The 23,953-nt window shown below is 63.2% G+C and overlaps 2 protein-coding genes across 7 annotated transcripts in view; one reads left to right on the top strand and one right to left on the bottom strand.

The window, feature by feature from the left end:
• TMEM175 (transmembrane protein 175) overlaps positions 1–10,403 on the top strand; it is a 27,344-nt gene extending 16,941 nt beyond the window's left edge. For 5 of the 6 annotated variants that reach the window (XM_046656161.1, XM_046656155.1, XM_046656156.1 and 2 more), the window contains 8 exons: positions 70–167; positions 1,571–1,622; positions 1,912–1,947; positions 2,686–2,769; positions 3,228–3,392; positions 7,227–7,305; positions 7,465–7,600; positions 8,983–10,403. In XM_046656161.1, the coding sequence (XP_046512117.1) occupies positions 70–167; positions 1,571–1,622; positions 1,912–1,947; positions 2,686–2,769; positions 3,228–3,392; positions 7,227–7,305; positions 7,465–7,600; positions 8,983–9,640 (1,308 nt within the window). In that variant the 3' untranslated portion in view covers positions 9,641–10,403. The remainder of the gene's footprint in view (positions 1–69; positions 168–1,570; positions 1,623–1,911; positions 1,948–2,685; positions 2,770–3,227; positions 3,393–7,226; positions 7,306–7,464; positions 7,601–8,982) is intronic. The other variant, XM_046656160.1, reaches the window with a different exon arrangement.
• Positions 10,100–23,953, bottom strand: DGKQ (diacylglycerol kinase theta). Its single transcript, XM_046656154.1, is given in 24 exon segments — positions 10,100–11,654; positions 12,013–12,165; positions 12,239–12,350; positions 12,445–12,591; positions 12,780–12,880; positions 13,270–13,448; positions 13,558–13,706; positions 13,950–14,101; positions 15,631–15,746; positions 16,313–16,351; positions 16,824–16,974; positions 17,350–17,411; positions 17,539–17,593; positions 17,739–17,829; positions 17,921–18,159; positions 18,263–18,405; positions 18,579–18,650; positions 18,735–18,888; positions 19,260–19,385; positions 19,458–19,543; positions 19,966–20,065; positions 20,679–20,758; positions 23,585–23,668; positions 23,671–23,953. Coding segments are annotated over 24 exon segments (2,835 nt in total). The 5' UTR covers positions 23,852–23,953; the 3' UTR covers positions 10,100–11,591.

The following is a 23,953-nucleotide window of genomic DNA, read 5'->3' as shown; positions in this document are numbered from 1 at the left end:
TCAGTGCCTGGGGTGGCCGCCAGCTGCCGTGAAGTGAAGCTCTCTGATGGCTGTGCTCTTCTATTCCAGCCATTTGACAAAGGTGTACAGAAACTTCTAGCAACCAGGATTGCCGTCTACCTGATGACGTTCCTCATCGTGACCGTGGCCTGGGCAGCGCACACGAGGTATGGGGTTGGGCTGGGACTTTTCCTGGCCACGGTCTGCATTTTTGTGACTCGCATAATGTGTACGCCCAGTGGATTCAGCCCCAACCAGGCTGAGGGTCAGCGAGGTGGCCAGTGTGCACTCAAGGCACCAACAAGAGGCCTGTTGGGTGTCTAGCCCCTCGCCTCCTTGGAAGAGCTGAGTCCCAAGGGGGTCGGGTCAGTAGGCTGCCCCTCCCCACAGAGTCCTTGCCCCCAGCCTTCGCTTCCTCATCTGCACACAGCAATGACAGGGCCCTGAGATGATGAAGCAGTGACGTGCTCATGCAGGCGTACGCTGGTCAGGCCTGGGCTGCACGCATGGCTGCTGCCTGCTAGACCCCAGAGACCACACAGGCAGGGCATGGGAAAGGCTGGGAGCCACCGCCCTCTGCTACCCGGTAGCTCCATGCAGTATGTGCAGTCCCTTCATCCTGGTTCTGGGACTCTAGTGAGGAGGATAAGCATGCTCCAGGGACACGTGCTCCAGGGCCAGAGCTTCCTCTTAAGGAGGAAAGGCTTCCTTAGGATCCGAGGGAACATGGCCCCAGAGCTGCAGGGAGCCCCTGAGCCCCCAACCCAGGCCAGGAGGGCACCCATAGATAGAGTTGGGGTGGGAGCATGGGTGGCGATGCCCCTGGTTAACAGGCTGCCTTTGGGAATGAGGTGCTCTCTCCGACTAGGAGTGCTGGGGGTGCGGGCACACCCAGGAGCCTTTTGGGCATTGGCAGCTTGCATTAGAAGTGTCTCCAGTTTTATGTCGCACACTTGTTTTCAGCAGTGACTGTTTCTGGTGGGGATAGGGGACCCTCCCTAAAGGCTTAAGGAAGGGCTTTTCTTTTCTGCCTCCCTTGTTCATGGAGAGCAGGAGGCCCATGGGCTGGCAGGAGCCAGGGGCCCACGGCTGCCCTCTGTATGGTCCTGCTGGTGACTGTGCAGGCCTCTGGCAGGGCCAGCTCCCTTTCGGATCAGCAGTGTGGACAGGGCTGTGTATCACCCTGTTTGTGCACTGGCTCATCAAAGGCCACACCTGCTGCTGGAGGCCCTGCCTCCTGGGCACAGCCTCCTGAGGATCCCCTGGCCCCTGCTGGATGCAGACCTCCCAAGTGGGGAACCAAGGCCCGCTGAGCTCAGCCCAGGAGGGGTCAGAGCCCTGGGATACCATGGAGGGCACGGCCAGGGGGGCGGGGTTGGGAGAAGGATTTTGTTTCCAGACCCGAGTGGAGCCTTGGTGAGCTCTGCTCCTGCCCCAACTCCCCGTTTAGTTCTCTGTCTAGTTCTCTCTTCACATAAAACTGTCTCGCTGTCATCTCAGCGTGTGTTTGATGCTCTTAGACCACGTTCGTCAATGCCACGTCATTTCCTGTTTGTCTTAAATTGTTTAGATTGTTCCAGGTTGTTGCAAAAATAGACGACACGCTTGCCCTGCTCAACCTGGTGAGTTGCTCCTGTCATTTTGGGGGATGATTGCGTCTGTAGCTCTGCCCTCTGAGGTGGAGAGGATGCAGCATCAGCTTCTGTGGTGCCCCTGGGTGTGCAGAGCCTGGAATCCGTCCACTCCCAGGCCTCCCACAAGGCCTTCCCTGTCAGGTGGGCAAGGGCACGTGCTTCCTTGTGGTCTGGGGGTTGGACAGTGACATGTTCTTGGGTGGAGCACTGCCAGCCGGTCCCCCTGGGCAACATGGGCCTGAGTGGCCTGCTCTCCTCCCCTCCTCCTCTTCCCCAGGCCTGCATGATGACCATCACCTTCCTGCCATTCACGGTGAGTAACAGCAATTTCCTCTGCCAATTCCCTTGACACCTCACTGAGTGCCACCCTGGGTCCAGCCTCTGCTGGGCCAGAGGACTCGGAACCTAAGATGTTCCCTTCTCAGAAACTTCGACCAGCTGGGTGGTCTAGGGCATGGACCACACGGTTGCAAAGAGGAGGGAAAGTTCCAGGGAAGCGTGTCCCTGGGGTTTCTAGGCTGGATGGGGGAGAGGAGGCCTCCAGCGGCCCCGAGCAGGGCTTGCACTGACAGAGACACCAGCCTGGGCCTCCTAGGGCTCAATGAGGGTGTCCCCTCCATACTCACTGGCGCTCCCAGCTCCTGCCTGGCCCCCAAGCCCACGGCCTCCTGGCTGTCCCGGGCTCCCCCACAGCATGTGGCCCCCACATACCTCCTTGTCTGACAGCTCCCCCACAGCCTGGCCAACCCCCATTCACACCTGCTGTAACTCACTCTGGGTTCTGACGGAGACCAGTGGTCTGAGCACATGGGGCCGTGTGTCACAGAGAACTGGGGTTTGGGGAATTCTTTATGAGTCTGATGACACTTCAGCTTGAAAGGCTTAAAGCATTCAATAGAATTGCTCTTATGGGATGGGACACCCCCAAGGCTCCAGATGCCCCCGCCCGGAGACAGCTTTACTGCTAGACTGCCCAGTTGAGACCCAGGAGGCTCACAGGGTGGTGCTCTGGGGCCCTGCAGAACCTGGTTTCCTGTGTTTTTCGCTGCAGTTTTCCTTAATGGTGACCTTCCCAGAGGTGCCCCTGGGCATCTTCCTGTTCTGTGTGTGCGTGATCACCATCGGGGCCGTGCAGGTAGGGCCCTTGCCTGCCTTCCCTCCCCACGTGCTGTCCTTTTGGAGCACACATTGTGCACATGTCCTCAGGAGGCTGTGGCCTGCTGGCTGTAGTGAGAGCTGTGCAGACAGGGTGCCCACTTGGAGTGCCTGTTGGGGCCACAGCCAGATGAATTGAGATGCTCAGAGCCTGTGCTTCCTGTGCTGACTTGAAGAGAGAGTGAAATGGGGCCGCCCTGCGTCCTCAGGTGCTTGGCAGGGTGGGGCAGCCCTGAGACCCCCCCAACATGTGGCCTCAGGAGCAGAGCAGGGGCTTCTTGTCCCCTCTCCACCCCAAGAACATCCCATTGTGAGCCTCACAGCAGAACCCTGCCTCTCTGGGGGGTCCCCACCCGCGGCCCCTGCATGTGTGCATGGGAGGAAGGGGGCACTGGTCAGAGGCCTCTGCTCGTGCCCTGCAGCCCGCCTCTCCCACAGGCGCTGATCGTGGTGTATGCGTTCCACTTCCCCCACCTCCTGAACCCCCAGATAGAGCACTGCGCCCACAGGGCCCTCTACCGGCAGCACATCCTGGGCATCATCCTTCGGGGCCCGGCACTGTGCTTTGCAGCGGCCGGATTCTCCCTGTTCTTCTACCCAGCGGTGAGTGCGGGGAGCGGAGGAGGGGAGGGTGACTGTGTTGGGAGCAGACGCCCCAGGAGGGTGGGAAGGGGGCGGCACACTGAGGAGCCAGCCAGCCTTGTGTGGGGGAGGGGCAGGGCTGTGCCAGGGTTGCCCAAGGGCCACCAGGCAGCCAGTAGTTTGGCGCCCAAGGTGCCCAGGAGCACAGCTGGAGGGAAGAGGCCCTGGGACCTGCCCTCAAGGTGAGGAGTCGCTACCCTCGGAGCCAGGCCCAGTGAGAAAATGCACCATCCAAGGAGGGGCAGGGCACTGACAGCTGTGACTCACCCCATGATTCCCCAAGCGGGCAAAGCTTTAAGACTCAAGGGCACCTGGAGTGGGCTTTGCTTGTTCTTTTGGTGGATGAGGAGCCTGCATGAAGCTGCCAGAGCAGCCCACAGCACGTGGCCTCTGGGTGGGGTCGGAGCCACCATGCCCTGACGAGGGACGCCCCCCAGTCACCTCAAGAGACACCATAGCAGGCAGGGAACCAATGCAGATGGACGTCGTGCCATCCTGAGGATGCACGTGGGGAGGAGCCACCCAGAGAGGGAGAGAAAGCGAAGGAAGAAAGTTCCAGAACTAGAAGAGGAAGCTGGAGAAGTGTAGAACACAGGAGGGAAGCCGTGAGCAGAAGGCGCCCGGGTCTGGAGCCCAGGAAGCTGAGCCTGGATGAGGCCCAAGTGGAAACGGGAACATGACGGCAGGGTGGTAGTCAGCACGCTTCTGTCCCTGGCGACAGTTCTGTGGGCTCCGCACTGGTCCCTTACAGCACGAGGCAGCTCCGAGCCGTCCTGGCCCAGGCGCAGAGGTCAAGGTCAGCTGATGCCCCTTTTGAACTGCAGCTGATTTAATAGGAACATCGTTCTGGTGACGCTTCCGTCGTGCTGGGAGGAGGGGAATGGTTGTGGCGGCTGCAGGTGGCCCCATGAGTAAAGAGGACTCGCACCCGGAGCGTCACTCGTCATGAGAAAACAAGTGGTGGCTGTCCTAAACGTCTAGTAAGCGTTTCAACAGAATTTCAAGTTTGAAACAAACAAACAGGCAGGGGAGGGCTGCAGAGCATCGTCCCTTGGGACAGAGTGGCCGGCGGGTCAGCCCAGGGTGGGTGGGGAGGTGGATGCTGGCGTCCTGGGCAAGGGGCAGCCTCGGCCTCTGTTCACTTTCCTCAGATGTGAGCGTGTTCCTCCTGGCGGGAGGGCTGCTGCAGGGCGCTCAGGCCGGGCAGGGCGTCCTCGCCCATGCCCTACAGCGAGCGGTCCCCAGTGGACAGGGCGGGGCCAGTGAGGGGATGCACTGAGAGACGGAAGGACAGGTAAGGGCAGTGGGCTGAGGCCACATCCGAGTCCTGATTTCAGGAAGGACTCTGTGCCCGTGGTCGTGGATGGCGGGAATTGTTTGGACGAAGGCCGGGGTCGGAGGGACGATGAGGGCCGTCATGCGGAAGATCAAAGGGACAGCTGGGATGTGCGGGCGGCCTTAGTGAGGAGGAGTGAGTAAAGCTGAGGCCTGCAGGGGCTGTGCCCTCGGGCAGGGCCTGGATGCTGGACTCTGGAAGGACTGGGGTGGGTGGACCCTGGAGTCTGAGTCAGGAGCCTGGGCTGGGCAGGTGGTGCCCAGTGTGCTGGGGGCCCAGCAGGCGCCTGGGCAGTGACGGTGCCCTGGTGGACGATGGCATCGGGGGAGGAGGGTCCTCGGTGGGGCTGGGAGGTCCCGAGCAGTCAGCAAGCCTGTAAGCGCTCCATGATGGAGCAGTCAGTTCTGTCCACCTCCCCCAACAGAGCGGTCAGTTCTCTTCTTTGCTGCATTCTTCACCTCTTTCTCTCTGTTCCTCCTCCCCTGCAGTGGGGGTCGGACCCCTCCACCCCTCACCTCCACTCCTTGCCTCCTTGCCTGGGGCCCCACGCTCATCACCACCTGTGAGACACGCGCCAGAGCTTCCTGACCCCCCGGGCATCCCCTGCAACCTCCCAGCAAGCCCACGGCCCCCATCCTCCCAGGTGTCTTTGCCACACCCTTCCCTCATCTGGGACGCTGTGCTGGGTCCACCCTCCAGGTCCAGCCCCTTCACACTGCCCTGGTCCAGGCTGTCCTGACCTCCCCCCAGTCCACCTTCCTCCCACGGTGACACTCACAGGTCCTGGGAGCTCTCACGCCAGCACCCGGCAGCCTGCACCTCCCACCTGCCTCCCCAAGGACTGAGGTTCTCTCTTGCACTGTTCCATTTCCTCCTTTTTTCCTCCTATTCTGTAGCACCATCTCCTGCTTATCCTGCAGTGGTCACCGTCTGCGTCCTTCTAGAATCTTTTGCTTTTACCTGTCACGCGCCTGGGAGGTGCCTCCCTCACTGTGTGTTTGTTGAATGAGGTGTGTGGTCCCGTGAAGCGGGGAGACTGGGTTATAAACAGACCTCTCCCCCACCCCATCTGCGAGGTGCCCACTGCCTCCCTGAGTTGTACATCATGCATCAGGTGACCTTGAAGTACTTGGTGTGCAGGACAGAGGGGAGGGAGCCCTCCACTGAGGGCAGGGCGGCTGGGGTACAGGCTGCACTGTGGGGGCGCAGCAGCCGCAGGGTGACCAGAGCCTTCGTGGGACTTGCTCGCCTGCACCAGCCTGAGGCCCGCACTTCAGAACCCAGAGCAAGGGCACCTACTGCAGGTGGCTGCCTGGGGACCCAGGAGACACTACCGGCCGCCCTTCTTGTCCCTTTTTAAATAATCTGGTATAACATAAGATTTATCATTGTGACCACTTTAAAGAGTGCAGCTTTGTGGCACTGATGTCATTCACGTTGCTATGCAGCCATCGCCTCTGTCTGGTTCTAGAACTTTTTATCACCCTGCACAGAAACCCCGTCTCCATTGCCAGTCACTCCCCATCTCCCTCCCTGTAGTCGCTGGACACCACTGTCCTACTTTCTGTCTCTAGATTTGCCTGTTCTGGTTATCTCATATAAGTGGAGTCACAAAACATGAGGCTTTTGTGACTGGCTTCTTTCACTCATAACGTTTTCAAGGTTCGTGCACACTGCAGCACCTCAGTGCTGCGTTCCCCTGCGTCCCCAGTGGTCCTCGTGTGGATGGACCTCGTGCTGTTTGTCCTTCGTCCATCCGTGGACTTGCGGGTCGCTTCCACATCTCAGCTGTTGTGAATAGTGCTGCAGTGAACGTGGGTGTACAGATCTCTCTTCAGGACCCTGTTTTCAATTCTTTCGGGTGTCTACCCAGAAGTGGGATTGCTGGGTCACATGGTAATTCTGTTTTCATATTTTTGAGGACCCTCCATACTGTTCCTCACGGTGCTGCACCGTTTTACACGCCCAGCAGTCCACAGGGTCCCTGTTTCCCCACGTCCTTGCCAGCACTTGCTGTTTCTGGTCTTCTGAGAGTGGCCGTCCTCCTGGGAGTGAGGTGGCATCCTGTGGTGGTTTGGATTTGTGTTTCCCTGATGGTTATTGATGCCGAGGATCTTCTCATGTGTTTATTGGCCATTTGTGAATGAGAAATGTGTCCTCCGAGCTCTGCCCATTTCTGCATGGCGCTATCTTTCTTTGTGGAGGTGTGAGGTCTCTCCGTGTTCTGGATCCTGGACCCTTACCAGGGAGGTGGTTTGCAGACATTGTCCCCATCCTGCGAGTCGTCTCTTCGCGTTCCTGATGATGCTCTGCCATGCAGACGTAGAACTCACCTGTTTTTTCTTCTGTGGCTCATGCTGCCCTCCTTTCGCAGCCCCTTGCTTCAGGGTAGGATTCTGGCTCCAGCCCCCTTCGGAGGAGGCACCATGCCCCCCTGACATGTCGTGTGTCTCCTGCAGTCGTACCTGCTGATGGCGATGGTCATCTTCCTCCCCTACTTCAGCAAGGCCGCCAGCTGGTGCAGAGGCAGGCTGGTGGGTAGGTGCCGGTGGGCTGGCGTGTGGGGCCTTGGCGCTGCTTCCAGAGCCTGTGGAGCAGCTGCGACCACCAGGCATCCCTGCGGGGTCCCCTCCTCTGGCCTGTGGGCTCCCAGCCCCCGAGGGCTTGACCAGTTCCTCCCTCCTGGTATATCCACAGGCCCCCCGGAACTCCCAGCTCCCAGCGTGGAGTTCTTCACTTTTGACCTGCACGAGCCTCTCAGCAAGGAGCGGGTGGAGGCCTTCAGCGACGGGGTCTATGCCATCGTGGCCACTCTCCTCATCCTGGACATCTGGTGAGGACCACACTTGGGCCGCCTCAGGCTTGATGGAGGGGGTCCCCGGCCTGCCTCTCTGCGAAGTGTCTCCCATCCTCCAGTCCCACAAAGGCATGAGGTCTCCTGGTGCCACCTCCCCCGGAGGAGGAGTCCCACCCGGGGCAGAGCTCCCAGAGCCGGGGGTCTCCCTGCCAGCAGTCCCCACCTGTGAGCAGGGCCGGGGCGGGGCATGCCAGGGAGGGTCCCTGTCCTGTCCTGCATCTGTCTTCCGCCCACATCCTCCGCTCTGCTTTGGCCTCATTCCTTCCCTTCACTGTTCGCTCCTCTGCTCTGCCTGACCCACCTCTTCCGTCCGTCAGCCTTCTGATCTTAGGTACCGTGTTTTTATTTCTGTGCGTTTTATTTGCTGCTTTTCCAAACTTTCCATCCTTTTTGACAGTCGTATTTCAGTGCGTTCCTATTGCATTACATGTCAGAGCACTCTGGTTCACGTTCCCTATCTGATAATCTGAAGTCTCGATTCTCTTAATTCTCTTGGTAGCTTTTTCCTACTGTGACTTGAGAATTCTTAAAAATTGGGAGCAAACGTTCATGGATACTGATCTCTGAGCTAGACCTAAGCCCTGCAACCAGGGCCACACTATCTTGGGCCCCTCGCCGAGTAGCTGCACAGAGTGGCTGCAGTTAGGGACTGGGGGGGTGGCATCTTCCCTCCACCCAGAGCCACAGCCACCCTCCCTGCCAGCCCCAAGGACCCGGGTGGGGGTCTCCAGGCAAGCCCCGAGGCTGTCTCCTATCTCCACCTTCAAACCCTCGAAGTTCCAGCTCCCCCCACACACATGCAGCTGCCGTTGTGAGGACAGTGTCTCAGGCTGCACCCCCTTCAGTGATAAGAGGACGCCACCACTGTGCGCTCTGGGCTGTGCAGTTGGGGGCAGTAGCCCCCACGACCCCCATGAGAGGGAGAAGCCAGGGAGCCGGCTTTTGCTCAGAATTGCTCTTTACAATAAAGTTTGGCCCTGGACTCTGACAACTATGGAGGCAAGCCCCCCTCAGATCTGCAGAACCACTCCCCAAGTGGACAGGCAGCTGCAGGAGGGTGGACAGACCACACAAGCCTACCCTGGGGTCTCGTGGGCAGGGCTGCCACTTAGTGACGAAGAGACAGGATGCAGTTAAGTTTGAGCTTCAGATGAATGACACAAAATTGTTTAAAATACTAGGTGTGTAAATAGACATAGTAAAATGAAAACACGTGTGCTGAAGTCCACGTCATTCATCTGAAATTCAAGCATGCCAGGGGCCAGGTGGCCTTCATGGCTCGGACAGGGCAGGGCTGCAGCCCTGACCAGACACCCTGTGGTGAGGCTGCCACCAATGCCGTCTGTTCAAATCCCCAGTGAGGACAACGTCCCGGACGCCAAGGACGTGAGGGAGAAGTTCCAAGGCAGCCTGGTGGCAGCGCTGAGCGTGTATGGGCCGCACTTCCTGGCGTACTTCGGCTCCTTCGCCACAGTGGGCCTGCTCTGGTTCGCCCACCACTCACTCTTCCTGCACATCCGAAAGGCCACACAGTCCATGGGCCTGCTCAACACACTCTCGCTGGCCTTCGTGGGTGGCCTCCCGCTGGCCTACCAGCAGACCTCGGCCTTCGCCCAGCAGCCCCGCGACGAGCTAGAGAGCGTGCGCGTCAGCTGCGCCATCATCTTCTTCGCCAGCATCTTCCAGTTTGCTATCTGGACCACAGCCCTCCTGCATGAGAGGGAGACACTGCAGCCCTCCGCGCGATTTGGGGGCCGGGAGCACGCGTTCATGTTTGCCAAGCTCGCACTGTACCCCTGTGCCAGCCTGCTGGCCTTCGCGTCCACCTGCTTCCTGAGCAGGTTCAGCACAGCCATCTTCCACCTCATGCAGATTGCTGTGCCCTTCGCCTTCCTGCTGCTGCGTCTCCTTGTGCGCCTGGCCCTGGCCGTCCTGCGGGCTCTGCGTGGCCTCCGCCTGCCAGAGCCTGGGGGCGAGGATGACTCGAGGGCCCCACTCCTCCCTGCTGCCTGCTAGCTCGAGGTCCCACCCACCCCAGCCGGAGGCCCAGATGTCAGCCCAGTGGCCCGAGCTTGGGTGCTCCTCTCATCGTGACATTTCCTGTTCTACTCAGTCAACAGGCGGCTCTCCACTCCTGCAGAGGAGCTTCACAGCTTTGCGTTGCTGTTGTGCCCATCTCTGTCCCCCAGGCCCACATCCTCTGTCTCCGTCAAGCTAAGACAAGCCACATGGGGGCTGGCATTCAAGTGTTTGTTTCCAGGGGCAGCTGGGGCGCCCACAGCCTCGGCCTTCTGGGGGCGTGGGTGCACATGTGGCCCTGGGTCCTTGACAGGCAGTGCAGCACCCCTGGATGTGGCTCAGCTCACTGTGGCCCACCCCCTCAGCATGCAGAGCTCCCTGGTGGCTGCTGGGCTGCCAAACCATCCCTCCTCTCACTCTGGTCATTAGGCACAGAGAGAGACAAGAGCAGCAGGATGGCAGCGCCCAGACTGTATTGTCCTGGATATAAATTATGGTCACATTCAGGTATAAATTACACACGAGGGACAGCGCAGAGCCCACGCAGCCCCACCTAGCACACAGATTTGCTTAAATACAGCGGACAGTCACCCTAACCACAATTTACAGACAATTCCTATAGACGGAAATCAACAGCAGGGCCTGCAGAGCAAAAACTAATTACACCACTGGGGACTGGGGGACGTGACCACGAGGAATGTGCATCTGTGTGCGGGAGGCACGTGACAAGAACATCCACCACAAATGCTGTTACAGTGCATTGGTTTGTGCGGTTTTGGCAGAAGCTTTTGGGTCACAGGGCTGGGCGGGGCCTGACCTGAGGTTGAAACCAAACTCAGGGCAAAGCCGTGGCTGAGGGGTGTGAGGGCCCAGCCCGGCTGGCAGGTGCCAGGCAGAGGGGAGAACTGGGAAGGGTGAGGATTCGTGAATCCCTCCTTTGGGGCCCTCAGGAGACCTCTCAGGCAGGTAGTTCAGGTTTGGTCAGGGTCCTCCTGGGATCTGAGGTGTGACTCTGGGCTTAGGGGAGACGTAGTTGCCAGCAGCCCACCCGGCAGCCTTGTCCCACATCCCACGTCCCACAGTGCTGGGTCTCCACGTGGAGAAGCACTGAACCCGCAGAAGTCCCATCTGCTGAGCGGACACTGGCAACTGGCACGTTGAGTGATGGCAAACAGAACACAGAGTGCTGAGTAGATCCTGGGGTGATTAAAGCTGGCTCCTCCACACTTCACTCCACTACCTTCCTCTGGGCCTCCAGGGCCCCGGCTGGTGTGGGTTTGCTTCTGGTCCCTTCCAGGCGCACTCTTCACAATGGTGGCCAAGCCCACCTGGCCCCCCTCTCCCCAGGTGCAGCCCTGTCACTCTGGCGCCACCAGCCAGGGTTGGGACGAGGCCCAGCCAGCTGCCTGGGCCCTGCATCCCATGCAGCTCGCCTGCGGTGACGAGCAGCAGAGAAGGCACCTTCCGCCCAAGACACACAGCAGGTGGCCCCACCCAGCCCTCACTGGTGAAGCAAGGCCAGAGGAGCTAGTGGCTGGGGCATCCTGTGTCTGTGCTGGGCACACCCAGAGCCCACGGAGCCAGCTGCTGTGTCAGAACATCCAGGGGGATGGCCTGAGGAACACAAGATGAAGTCCAGCACCACCCAGCTGGAAGGGCTGAGGGTGGTGGGGGACACAAAGGGAGGAGTGCCCCTCCTCCAGGGGGCGAGCGGACTGGCCAGCTGGAACCCTGTGCCCACCCCAGTCACTGGTGTGGAGACGGGGGAGGAAATGCCTGCTACCCACCCAGCAGTTTCCATGGGGCTCGGGGACAAGGGGGAATCGCCCTGAGTCAGGGCTGCAAGGAGGTCCATCCACCTGCCAGCGCTGCTGCAGGACGGGCACAGGCTGCTCCAGTACCCTCCTCTACCTGGGGTCCCCCCTAGGGGTATAGGCACCCCATCTGCTCAGGCGTCCTTGGGGGTCCCGGCCTTCCTGGGCTTCTGCTTGGCCTTCCTGAGCATGTGGACCTGTCCCGGGGCAGGGGAGGTCAGAGGACTGGGTGACACGGTGGGCCACCTGGCTCTGGGACCCCAGGACGCCCAACGCCATCCCAGCCCATTTACAGAAGAGAAGGAGCAGGGTGGTTGCCATGACTGCAGCTTGTGGGGAGGGAGCTCAAGCCTGACCATTGTCCAGCAGCCACCCCTCCCCTCTGAGGCCCCAGGGGGAACCTGTGACCCGGAGTTGGGGAAGAACCAGCTGCAGCAGGACTGCCCATGCACCAGGGCCATGCTGGCCACTCTGTATAGCCGAGACCTGCCAGCACTGAGCCCACCTCATCACTGGCTCTCTGGCCCCTCCTGGCTCACCCCACATTGGACATACCTTTGGGCCCACAGCTGAGATGATCATGTGCCCAGGACCCTGGAGCCAGGGCTCACCATCCACCTGCACAGGTGTGGCTTTGAGCAGGGTGACACGGAAGTAGGAGCCCTGGGCGATGCGGATGCCAGAGCGCAGCCCTCCCTGGACCTGGCCCTGCCGGAGAGCACCCTGGGCTCAGTGGGTCGCAGCACCACACCAGCCCGGCACCCCCGGCCCTCCCACTCACCATGTGCATGACACCCGTCACCCCCACCACCTCCAGCAGCCCGTCATCCATGCGCGGCTTCTCAAACCTCGAGTCGCTCTCGGAGCCCCACAGGTCAGCCCCCGACCCCCAGCTGTGCAGAGAGGGGTAGGAAGGTAAGAGGGCAGGCTGGACAAGGGCCAGAGCCCCACCCGAGGCCAGAGTGCCCGGGAGTCCACCGCTGGCACCTGGGGATGTTGATAAAGATGAGGCCCTCGATGCTGGGCAGCTCCACCTGCTGCTGCTCCACCTGCAGCCGGATCTCCTTGTGCAGGCTGCGTGAGTGGCTGATCTTCTGCAGCCCGACCCGCACATACACACCCTTGTTGTGGAACCTGCAGAAGGGGGACATGTCTGCTGTCACAAGATGGGGCCCTTGCCCAGCCTAAAACAGACCCAGGTTGGAGCCCCCTCCACCACTTCCTGCTGGTGAACCAGCAGGAAGTGCAGAGTGCCATCACCAGGGGGCAGCCCCTGCTTTGCCTAGAGCAGCCCCAAGCTCCTGTTCTTACTCTTCTCGCACCTGCTCGTGAACTTGCCGGGCTCCTCCTCCCGTGCCTGGTGGAAGTCCAGGCTTAGCTCTGCGTCGATGCCAATCCCACAGTAGTTACTCATTTGCACAATCTGGGTCAAAACATGTTCCCATGTGGCCCTGTCAGCCCTGCCAAGTGCTCCCCATGCCCCAGGCTGTGTCCAGCCTCCTTGTCTCCAACCCAACTCCGCTGCCATCGTCAGAACTGCTTCTGTCTGGTGACCACCCTGCTTAGTAACTGCCAGTGCCCAGGGGGGACAGCGTGGCACACGGGGCAGGCAAAGGTCTGAGCTAGGTAGCCCTGGGCTTGCCACCCAGAAAGTCACTGCTTTGTGCCTCAGCTTCCCCATCCGTAGAGGGGATGGCACTGGCACCCACGCCAGAGTGTGGCAGGGACAAGGGCAAGTCCCTAGACGGATGTGGTAAAGAGTCACCTGCAGGGGGCCCAGCGGTGCCATACCCTCACCCAGCACATGGGTACCTTGGGGGGTTCCACATCTGCCACACTGTTCTCCGCACCAGTGGCCTCGTGAGCATCCAGCAGGATGGTCCAGCGGTCCATGAGCACAGCATCTGCCTCATCCACTGATACCAGCACGGAGAAGGGGTCCTCTCCACTGTAGCCCGCCCCCCAGCGGAGGACCCGGCCAAGGTCATTCCCTGGGACACGGGCAAGATGCACACTGACTGTCCACACCCACCCCCCCACCCTGGGCCTCAAGTGAAACTTGGGCAAGAAGGGATAAACCCTACTCGCCAGCTGACCCACCTGTGCCCAGGGGCAGGATGGCCACAGAAGGCTCCGGGCAGGCCAGATGGTGCCGCATCTCCTCCAGGGCAGCCAGCACCCAGCCCACGGTGCCATCCCCACCGCACACCAGCACCCGGAAGCAGGGCAGCTGGGAGAACACGTGAAACCTGGCGAGAGGGAGACAGGAGGTGTCCTGCCACAGCCACGGCCATGCAGGTGCGCAACAAGTGGGTGGGGAAATAGCGACCCTGGGGCAGAGCAGGCCACAGCTCATCCCCCATCCAAGGCAGCCCGTGAGGGTTCCATACCAAGCCCCAACCTGTTCCCACCGGCCGTCGGCAGGTGTGTATGGGCCCCCCTCCGGTGCCTGCCAGGCTCCGTTCAGTGTGGCAGAGGCTTGCCGGACTCACCCGGGCAGAGGCCCCCCGTTGGTCAGCTCAAAGACCTGGTGGGGGTTCAGCAGCTTCCGGAAACTGCAGAGCAGGTCGCGGCCCTTGAGGCCTCCGCTTCTGGGGTTCACAAACACGAGGAGGGGGCGGCAGTCTGGGGGCAGCTTCGCGTGCTGGCAGATGGGGCGGGTCAGAGTGTGCTCCCAAGGCCACCCTTTGTGCAGAGCCGGTGTCTCCCCACCCTACTGCTCAGGCAGGGACCACCCCCCACCCTGAGCCCACCTGGTCTGAACCAGCCTGGGGCCAGCCCCTCCCAAGGAAGGCACACACGAGGGGCTGCACGGCCATCACTACCTTGCCACAGACCACTCGGGGCACCGCCATGGCAGAGGGACGCCCATAGGCCACTGGCCAGTGGGGCAGGGAAGAGGCCGGCCGGCCTGGAGCTCTAAGCACACAGGCCCTGCCACAACCACAGCGACACAGGGCCCCAGACTGCAGCCTCTGCCTCATCCATACAGCTAATGCGCCTAGGTAGGCAGGAAGCCCACGCGGGACCCCACCTGCCCCTCTGAGTCACCTGGCACACACCCTGGGGGGACCACACACCCGGGAGGAACTGCAACTCCAGGGCCCCCAACCACCCACGTAGCAGCTGGGAGGACAGCCCAGTTCACAGGGTGGCCCCACGTGTCCCCTCAGCCTCTGGACGAGGCCCATCCTCCCACACACAACCCCCAAAACACAGTGCCTAGGAGACAGTGGGCAGGGGAGCTGGGTCCCCACAACGGTGAGGTGGGGGGTCTAGAGTCCCCATGATGGGGGTTGCTAGGTGACAGAAAACAGACAAGCTTGGCACAGATACAGTGGAAAGTGGCCGTGGCTCGAGGCCGAGGACACATGGGGTGACATGTGGCCCACTGAGCAGAGCTGCCTGCGGTCACCACTTACCTGCTCACCCCGGGGCAGACAGCTGACAGGAAAGAGAAAGCGCATGTTGGCATCGCCTGCCAGCTCTGCCCACGGGCCAGCTGCTGGGGCCCTGCCCTGCAGGCACTGCGTCCTCATTAGGATGGAGGTATGGCCACCCTGTCCTGACCTGGGCAGGACCCACCTTCTCCACCTGGCTCGGGTGGGGACGGGGCATCCAGGACCTGTAGGTGTCGCCCACCCAGCCACAGACTCTATGCCCATCTGCTCTAATTCTGCTCCGCCTGGACGGGGGTCAGTGGTCAGGGTCAGGGGTCAGGGGCAGAGCAGCCATGGACACCTCGAGGGGCCCTGGGGCCAGCAGTGCCAAGGACCAGAGGCTGCAGTGAAGGCGCAGGGCAGGGGTGGGACTCTGGCCCCTCCCCTCACCCTGACCACAGCAGTGCCCTCGAGACGCCCACTTTTGCCCTGTGCCGGCCGCCAGGCGCCCAGCATCCCAGGCAAAGAGCACCACCTACTGGCCAGAGGTGGTCGGGGCACAAGCAGAAGTCCCAGGGCACCTGCGCGGGGGAGAGGGGCCAGGGCCCAGCAGGACGCTGCCTCTGCGGTCCTTGGCCTGTCAGCTGCCATTGCAGGCCTCCAGCGGGGACCTCAGGCACCCCCCTCTGTGTAAATCAGACCGTGTGCGGCAGACTTCGCTCCAACCCCAGAGCGTTAAACAAACCAGCTGTGGAGGCCACATCCCCCAAGTGCCCACCCCGGGCCCACTCACCAGCACATCAGGGAGCACCAGGGCAGTCAGTGGCCGGCCATGCACAACTGTGTCCTTGACCAGCATGTACAGTCGCTCAGCCTCTGCGAAACAGGCCACGCCCAGCACCACTGCACCTGCGGCAGGTGGACCGTGAGCTCAGGTCGGGGTCTTGCCACCCCCTAGCCAGAAGGGGCTCCACTGTAGCTGGCCTCAGGTCAGCCCACCCAAGGGTGTCTACCCGGTGCGACTTCTCCCCCCAGGGAGCCTTCAAGGATGGCCGAGCTGAGAAACAGGATATGGTGGGTGGACAAGAGCGAGACCACCATGAGGTGGGGAGGGGTGGCCTAGGACCCACGGCGGGGGTACGCCCACAAAAATGGAGAACGCTGCTAACTGCTGAGGACCCACAGAAGGGACGCAGGCTCACAGTCTGTCCTGCCACTTGTGGGCAGATGTGAGGTTTTCTGTGATAAAAGACATGAACCCATGGGCAGAACGAGCACGGAGGGAATGTTTTCTGGGCCTCAGTCACGTTTTAGCAAAAGCATCGCAGCCGTGAGCCAAAAAATGCACTCAAACGGTTCCCTGCACGCGGCCCCAGAGAAAGGTCAGGTCCCAACAAGGAAACACAGCAGCAAAGGGTGGGGGGGCTCCTACTCTAACTCCAGCTGTGGCCTGGGATGACCCCTAGGGGGCTCACCTTGAGAGGAGTAGACGTGGCTCACAGACACCAGGCCCGCTGCAAAGACAGGCTGGGTCAGGGAAGCAGGACACGCAGCACAGAGGCCTGGGGCCTGACCCCCCCAGGCCTCCGACTCCCTCCCTCCAGGCCCTGACCTCCCCCCAGGCCCCTGACCCACCCACTGGGATGCTGCCCTCACAGCCATCCACACTCAGGCAGCCCCCACCTCCTACTCAGGGTAACTTCGCACAACCCAGCAGGGCCAGACCCCAGGAAGTGCCTGCCCCGTGCCAGGGCCAGGGCAGAGAGGCCAGAGGCTCAGAAGTCCTCCTCAGAGGAAGGGATGCAGTCAGAGCCCCAGAGATGAGGACAGAGCGTCATGTGGCAAGAAGCATCTGGGCGAAGGCTCGAACAGCAAGGGGGCAGAAGGACCCAGGACTCGACCTCAGCACAGCAGCCCCAGGGCCTGCTCTCAGGCCCCGCTATGTCCCTGGCAGCCAGGAGCCCAGCCCGGCCCAGGCAGTCACACCTTTGGTGGCCACAGCCTCGTCCAGCAGGCTGCTGTACTCCTGGGGGGATAGGCCAGGTGGCAGGCCACCGACAAACAGGGAAACGTGGGGGGCCAGGGCCCTGCCCTCCACCACGTAGAACCGCGTCTGGCTCATCTGTCGCAAGGACGTCTGCAGGGAGAGGGGCAGGGGGCACTGAGCAGAGCCCCAGGGGTGCCCGGCCCACCCTCCCCATCTGGGAAGGGGCCGCTGGAAGAGTCCCCAGGAGGAACAGGCCAAGATGGGGAGGGGAGAAGGGGAAGAACTCACAGGTGGCCTCCCTCAGGACAGGCCCCTCCACTCCCCTCAGGGACCCCACCTCCCAGGAGCAAGTGACAAGTGAGGAAGCACTCAGATCCACCAGGCCCAGGAGAGGCACTACCAGCCAGGAGGGTCAGCTGCCCACCAAGGTGGACGTGAGGTCCAGGGTAGACTCTCTCTCCACGAGGTGGAGGCCATGGCCAAAGGCCAGCAGCTCCCCAGGGACCAGCATCCACACCCACTGACCTGCCGGATGTCTCGAAGCCGGTCAAGCAGGGGCTCCTCATCTGCCATCACCGTCCGCTGGACTGCAGGGGCAAGAGGCATGGCCTATCAGCACCAGGTGCCTTGCTCACCTCTGCAAATAGCTGCCCTGAGGCCCAGGGCACCAGGAGGCACACCACTCAGGACATCAGCTGCAGGATGCCCACTCACCTTGCCTGCTGCCCATGAGCACCTCCACCAGCTGGAAGCTCTCAGCACCCTCGGCCTGTGGGGGCAGGGTTTGGGGCATAAGACCCGGACCAGTTCCTCCACCCTCCTCAGGACACCCAGCCAGGGCGGCCACACCAGAGGTGGGACAGCAGCCTGGCCCAGTGGGCTGGCCAGCACCAGGGTGGGCCCAGTGTACACACCTGGCGTCCAAGCAGTGGGAGAACCTCCAGCACCACGGTCCGAGCAGTGCTCTGTGGGGTCACACGGATGGACACGTAGGCCACACCCACCCTGCAGGGGACAAGCTCAGGAGCTCTGGTCAGGCGGCCCCGCCCCCTCCCGACTCCCGCAGGCAGACCCTGTGCCTCCGCCTGGGCCTCACTTGAGCCAGGCAGGATAGATCTTCAGGACCTCCTGAGGGCGGGGCAGAGCGCGGATGATCCAGGCCTCAGACACAGCCTCGAGGGACCCGGGGCCTTGGCTGCCCTCCTCCTCCGCAGACCCGCCACTCCGGGACTTTCCCCGGGCCCCGGTTTCGCCAGCCTGTGCAGGTGCGGGGAGCACCTGCAGGTCGAAGTTGTGAGGGTCTTCCGTGATGTAGTAGGCCCGCAGCGCTGCCTCCTGCAGGAGAGGGGGCCAGGTGTGCACGGGCGCCGCGGCCGTGCTGGGCACCACAACCCCCCAGGGATGGGCCTGCCACAGCCCCTGGGGGGCTCCCCGTTACCAGCAGCTCCTCACTCCTGGCCAAGCGCGGGACAGTGATGACACGGAAGTAGTTTCGCTGCACAGCGTCATTTCCATCAAAAATCCTCAGGGTCTGCTTGCCTGGGCCAGAGGGAAGTGGGTGTGAATCTCTGGTGCTGGGGCCTGCGTGGGGGAGGAGGGATGGGGGAGGAATGGGATGCGGGAAAGAGGGACAGGATGAAGCACAGGATGGGGAACGAGGGACCGGATAGGGGGGCGGACGGGCACTAGGGACTAGGTGGGGAACAGAGCGGGGGTCCTGGCCGGGGCCTGGGCGACAGCTAAGCGGCACTTACCAGACTCTGGCGCCAGCGCCTCTCTGCCCGGGCCAGCGGGGGAGCTCGTGTCCACACCATCGTCCCCTTCGCCTACAGGACAGACACAGCGGAGTGTCACTCAGCGCCCAGCCCCCACCCTGCCGCCCGCCACTCCCGCCCCCGCCCCGCGCTCACCCGGCTCTGGGGTCACGCTCTCGGAGATGCGGAAGCAGTGCATCTTGCTGAAGTTGCGGGATAGCAGGCGCACGCACGCAGGGGGCAGGATCAGGGTTCGCAGGCGCCCGAACGTGCACTCGGGGGCGAGTGCCGTGGAGCAGACTGAGTGGGCCTGAGGGGGCACAGGCTTGAGCCTGGGGCCTCCGCGCAGGAGAGGCCGGGGTCCAGGCGGCTCTCAGTGACTCCACCGGGGCCCACGCTGAGCGCGTGGCCTTAAGACTCTCCTCTGTACAACAGGAGCCCCCACCCCGAAAGAGAGCAACGCAGACAGCTCAGACGGACGGGGGGCGGTGGGGGGGGGGGGGGGAGGCGGGCACCGCCACGCTCTCCACGCTGTTTTCCCACGGGACAATGCACTCGCCCCCTAGATCCCAGGCCCCACCCCACCTGCCCAGCGCCCCGCTCTGGCCACGCCCCACCCCACCCGCCCACCGCCCCCAGGCTCCACCCCACCTTCCTGCTGCCCCCCAGAGCCAGCCGCACCTGCACTCCGCACCACTCGCAGCGCACACCTGCCAGCACATCAGAGGAGCCGCACGTCTTCCTGCAGACCTCGCAGCGCGCGCCGGAGGGCAGGTTCCCCTCTCGCCAGTGGTGGTGGTGTGTGTCCTGCGGAGGGGGCCGTCAATGAGTTCGCCGGGTCCCCCGTGCTCCCCAGCCCTCCAACCCCCCCACACTCACGTGGTCCCGGTGCCCGTCCCGGTGGCACTGGCGGCAGTCGCTGCAGGCGAAGGGCACACAGTCGGGGTGAACGTGCAGCTCACACACTGGGGGGCGGGCAGGTTTAGGGGTCTCTCGCTGCTCCCCACGGCCCCCGCCGCCTTCTCGCCCGCCTGGGTCCCGCCCTCGCCCTGTCCAAGCTTTCTTTAACCTGCCTGCGCCAGATGTGCCGGGCAAGGACAGCCCCATCCTCTCGGCTGGAGGGGACTGTCCGCCCCCGTCTCTCCCCGCCCAGCCCTCTTCAAGGCACAGCCTGCACCCCTGTGCCCCTGCACCAGCCTCCCCTCCACGAGCACATCTCTAGAACCACAAACGCCCGCCCCCAGGGCACCCCTCCGCCTCCTGCCCACCAGCCCTGACCAGCACCCGGCCATGGGCAGGGATGGGCCACCCTGAGCGGCAGAGACCAGGGCCCTGGGAGGAGTGGGGGGGCTTGGCCCCAAAGGGAGCTGGCAGGCCCAGGCAGTACCTTCACAGCGCAGCGCGGGTGCCTCCAGGCCCCTGCGGCACACGGCGCAGAACTTGCGCTTGTACAGCGCCCGGGGTCCAAAGCAGTGGGCCACTGGGACCTGGAGGAAGCAGGGCACTGCCTCAGCCCAGGGGCTCCTGGCCAATCCCACTGCCCGTCCAAGTCCTGCAGCCAGACTTCCTCCACATCCCACACAGCTCCATCACCACCCCATGACACCTGCCTGACCCCTGCAGCAGCCCCAAATCCTCCTGAGCACTATTTACTCGGTGCTGTGGGTGCCCCTGAGGGGTCCTGCTGGGGGACTCCCCAGCATGCCTGCCTCCTCACTCTGCAGGACCAATGCTGGGCTGTTCCAGCCATGGTCTCAGGCAGCCCCTTCTGTGGGGGACATGCCTGCTCCTCTGCTGCTCAGGCCCCTACTGGTCCTGTCCAGGTCTGATCCAGCTGCACTGCCCAGGGAGCCCAGAGGAGATGGTGTCAGAACCAGAGGGACGTGAGGCCTGGCTGCTGCCCTGGGAGGGGCTCACAGGCAAGAATGCAGTCAGCAGCTCAAGGACCCAGACCAGGACATCCAAGTCCCCCATGCTGGTCCCATGGCCCACCCCATCCAACCCGCCATCTTGACCCCCAGCCCAGGACCTGCCACAATTGCCAGCCTCCCCCACCCCCTGGCCCCTGCCAGCAGGTGCGGCAGCCATGCCCTTACGCACGCGGACCAGGCTGGGAGCCAGGGTCACACAGGGGATCTTCACGTGCTTCAGGCACTTCTCATGTGACATGAAGTTGCAAACTGTGGGAGTGAGAGCTGCATGAGTTGGTCCCTGTCCTGCCCAGGAATCAAGAGACCCCAGGGCTTGGCATGCAGAAGGGAGGCCTCAGGCAGCAGGGCCACCAAGGACTGTGGCGGGTCTCCAGCGTTCTGACAGGACAGAGCACCCGTCACAGTGGGCCCACTCTGCCAGAGCCGATGGGGGGGCAGTTCCAGGGGACAGAGGGAGGGCACGGCAAAGCCTCCCCCCAGAAGCACCATGGACACCCTGATCCTCTGCCCCACCCCACATCCCAAGACAGCCCAGAGCGGGGAGCAGGGGCCTGGGTGGTTCTGACTGTCCTGGATGACGGTGTGTCCTGGCATCCTGAAAGTGGCCCCTGCCCCCCACATGCAGGCCCAGGTCTCCTTCCAGCCTCCGCAGTTGGCCCTCTGCAAGGGGCAGGCAGGTGGGCAGGTGGCATCCTGCCTTGGCCAGCTCCTGCATTTCTGCATGTCCCCCCAGACCAGCTTCGCCAAGCACACCCTTCCCTCACCACCCCCCCCCAACTGCACACACATGCCGTGTGCCTGCAGAGACACAGAGCCAGTCTGTGATGGGCCAGGACCCCTGAGGCAGGCGGGACAGCCAGCCCCGGGAGGGCTGCACCTGCCCTGCCCGCACCCAGAGGGGCAGACAGCCCAGAGGCTCTAAAGGCGGTGAGCACTCAGACGTGCCTGTGCTCCTGAGGCCCACGGGAGCAGCAAGGGGCACCCCACTCATCCTGGGGAGGCAGGGCAGGACTCCAGGAAGGGGGTCCCGGCAAGACTAAGCTCAGCCAGGAGACACACCCAAAGATGGACAGGAGTGGGTGGCGGATGGGAGAAGCGGCTGGCGTGGCCTCTGGGAGCACACACAGCACTGGGGTGGGACGGGATGGAAAAGGCTCCAGGGAGCTAGGAAGTGGGCAGGCGGCAGAGGAACACACTCCCCAACATAGCCTCAGGTGAAGACTGTTTGCCCGGGGACCTCGAGGCAGCCCTGTCCCACTGGCTGCAGCCCACCCCCCAGTCCCCAGACAGAGGCAGACGAGCTCCTACGGGCTGGCAAGAGCAGCCCTGAGGCCTCCTTCAGAAAGAGCTCCAGAAGTGGGCTGGGGCCAGATGAGGTGGGCAGAAGTGGGGAGGCCCCCCCAGGCGCCCAACTCACTCTGCCGCGGAAGGCAGCAGCTTTGGGCAGGCAGCACCCAGCTTCCTGCTCTGGCTGTGGAGATAGCGCCTGATCACCCCACACCCACATCCTGGGTGCTCCCTGGCAGGGCAGGGGGCTCCTCCTCCAACACCCTGGTCCGGCCCCTCTGCTGGCGGAGATCACCAGCTGTCCCCCACAGAGATGGGGGAATGTGCACACAGCTGCCTGGCAAGGCCTCCACGTCATGCCCCCCACATCATGCCCCAGGCATAGCCTCTTTCCACGAGCTGCTTCACCCCAAGACCAGGCTAAGGGTTCTTGAGCCCCTCAGACCTGGAGCCCTGCATTCACTACCCCTCACCTGTGTGGGGGTCCTGGGCCTAGCCTCAGACCTGGCACTCTGCCTTTACCACCCTCACCTGTGTGGGGGCCCTGGGTCTAGCCTCAGACCTGGCACTCTGCCTTCACCACCCCTCACCTGTGAGGGGCTTCTGGGTCTAGCCTCGACCAGGCACTATGCCTTCACTACTCCTCACCTGTGTGGAGGTCCTGGGTCTAGCCTCAGACCTGGTGCCCTGCCATTACTACCCCTCACCTGCATGGGGACCCCGGGTCTAGCCTCAGACCTGGAGCTGACTCAGCCTGCACAAGTCTGTCTCCCACCTCAGGTGACCCTCGTGGCATTCCCAGGGGCCAGGCAGGCAGTGCAATATTTCTGATCTGACAGAGAAACCAGGGGTGACCAGCCCATGCCAGACGGCCAGGCCCCACGGTACAGCCCTGGGGGGTCAGGACGACCAGGCTATTTTCCCTGGCAGAAGGCATCCTGTGTGAGGGGTCCAGTCTCTGGTACCCAGACCCAGCCAGGCCCACCCTGAGACCCCAGCCTGAGTGGTCCGTCTGTCTCCAGAGCTGAAGGCCTGTCTCCCTGAGCAGGTCAAAGGTCCCACCCACCTGCCCTCCAGAAGGGAGCAGGACTAGAAGAAAGCAGACCCCGAAGCAGGCATGCGGGCTGCCCAGGAGCCAGAGGAGGGGGCGCCTCCTCGCCCCGCCGGCCAGCTTGGCACCAGGAGGGAGTCCTGTCTGGGCACGCCGCACTCCAGGCAGGCCCCGGCCGGCTCTCCATTAGTCTGAGCCAAGGCAGCGCCAGCACTCGCCCCTTGTGGGCAGCAGCGTGCACACAGGGCGAGAATGGACCGGCACCAGGGCACGGGAGCCAGGGCCCAGGCCAACCCTGCCTGGCCACGCCGCTGCCCCTTGCTGCCTCCTACCCAGCTGGGGTAGGATCCCACAGAAGGAGTCCCGGCTGCTGCCGGTGGGCTGGCCTCATCCCCCAGTCAGGCACCTGCCCCTCGCTCACCCTGCCCCAGCGGCCCCCTCCCCGCGCTCCCCCCAGTGGACCCCAACCCAGGCGAGGAAGTCCAGGGAGCAGTTCTTTCCTTACACCCCACAGCGGTGGCGTGGAGGGGGGTACCGCGCGCGGGCTCCTGACGCCCCCAGGCCCCTGGAGGAGCGGTCCTCCTCACCTCCATGGCGAGGGCCTGGGCCGGGTATACTCCTGCCCCTTGGGGCCAGGGCTCTGTCCCGGGTAGGCCCCTGCTGGGACTGCAGAGGTCAGCGGGGAGGTGCCCGTCTGGGCCCGGGACGGGGTTTGCGAGGGGATCGTGAGCGCTCACCTTCGCACAGGAAGCCGGCCAGCCCCCAGATGAAGTCGGAGCAGAGGTGGCAGAAGGTGGGCTTGGTGAGCGTCACCTTCCTGAGCTGTGGCCTGGCGCAGCGGGGCCCGGGGACCTGGCGCCCGCCCGCTCCGGCCCCGGCCCGGACCCCGGCCCCGGGCGCGCGCGGCCTCCGCCGCCCAGGTCGGGGCTGGAGGCCGGGCTGCCCGGGCGCGGGGAGCCGCTGCCGACCCAGGCGCGGGCCCCGGGGTCAGCCGTCGCCGCCATCCCGGGCCCGTGCCGCCCGAGCGCCGGCGGCAGGCACGACCCGGTCCGCGCTCCGGGAAGCGGGGCTGCACTGCGGCGCCGACCCCGCTGTCCGCGCCGGGC

The sequence above is a fragment of the Equus quagga genome, chromosome 3, assembly GCF_021613505.1.
Source record: "Equus quagga isolate Etosha38 chromosome 3, UCLA_HA_Equagga_1.0, whole genome shotgun sequence".
NCBI lineage: Eukaryota > Metazoa > Chordata > Mammalia > Perissodactyla > Equidae > Equus > Equus quagga.
This window is presented reverse-complemented; position numbering and strand designations above follow the sequence as displayed.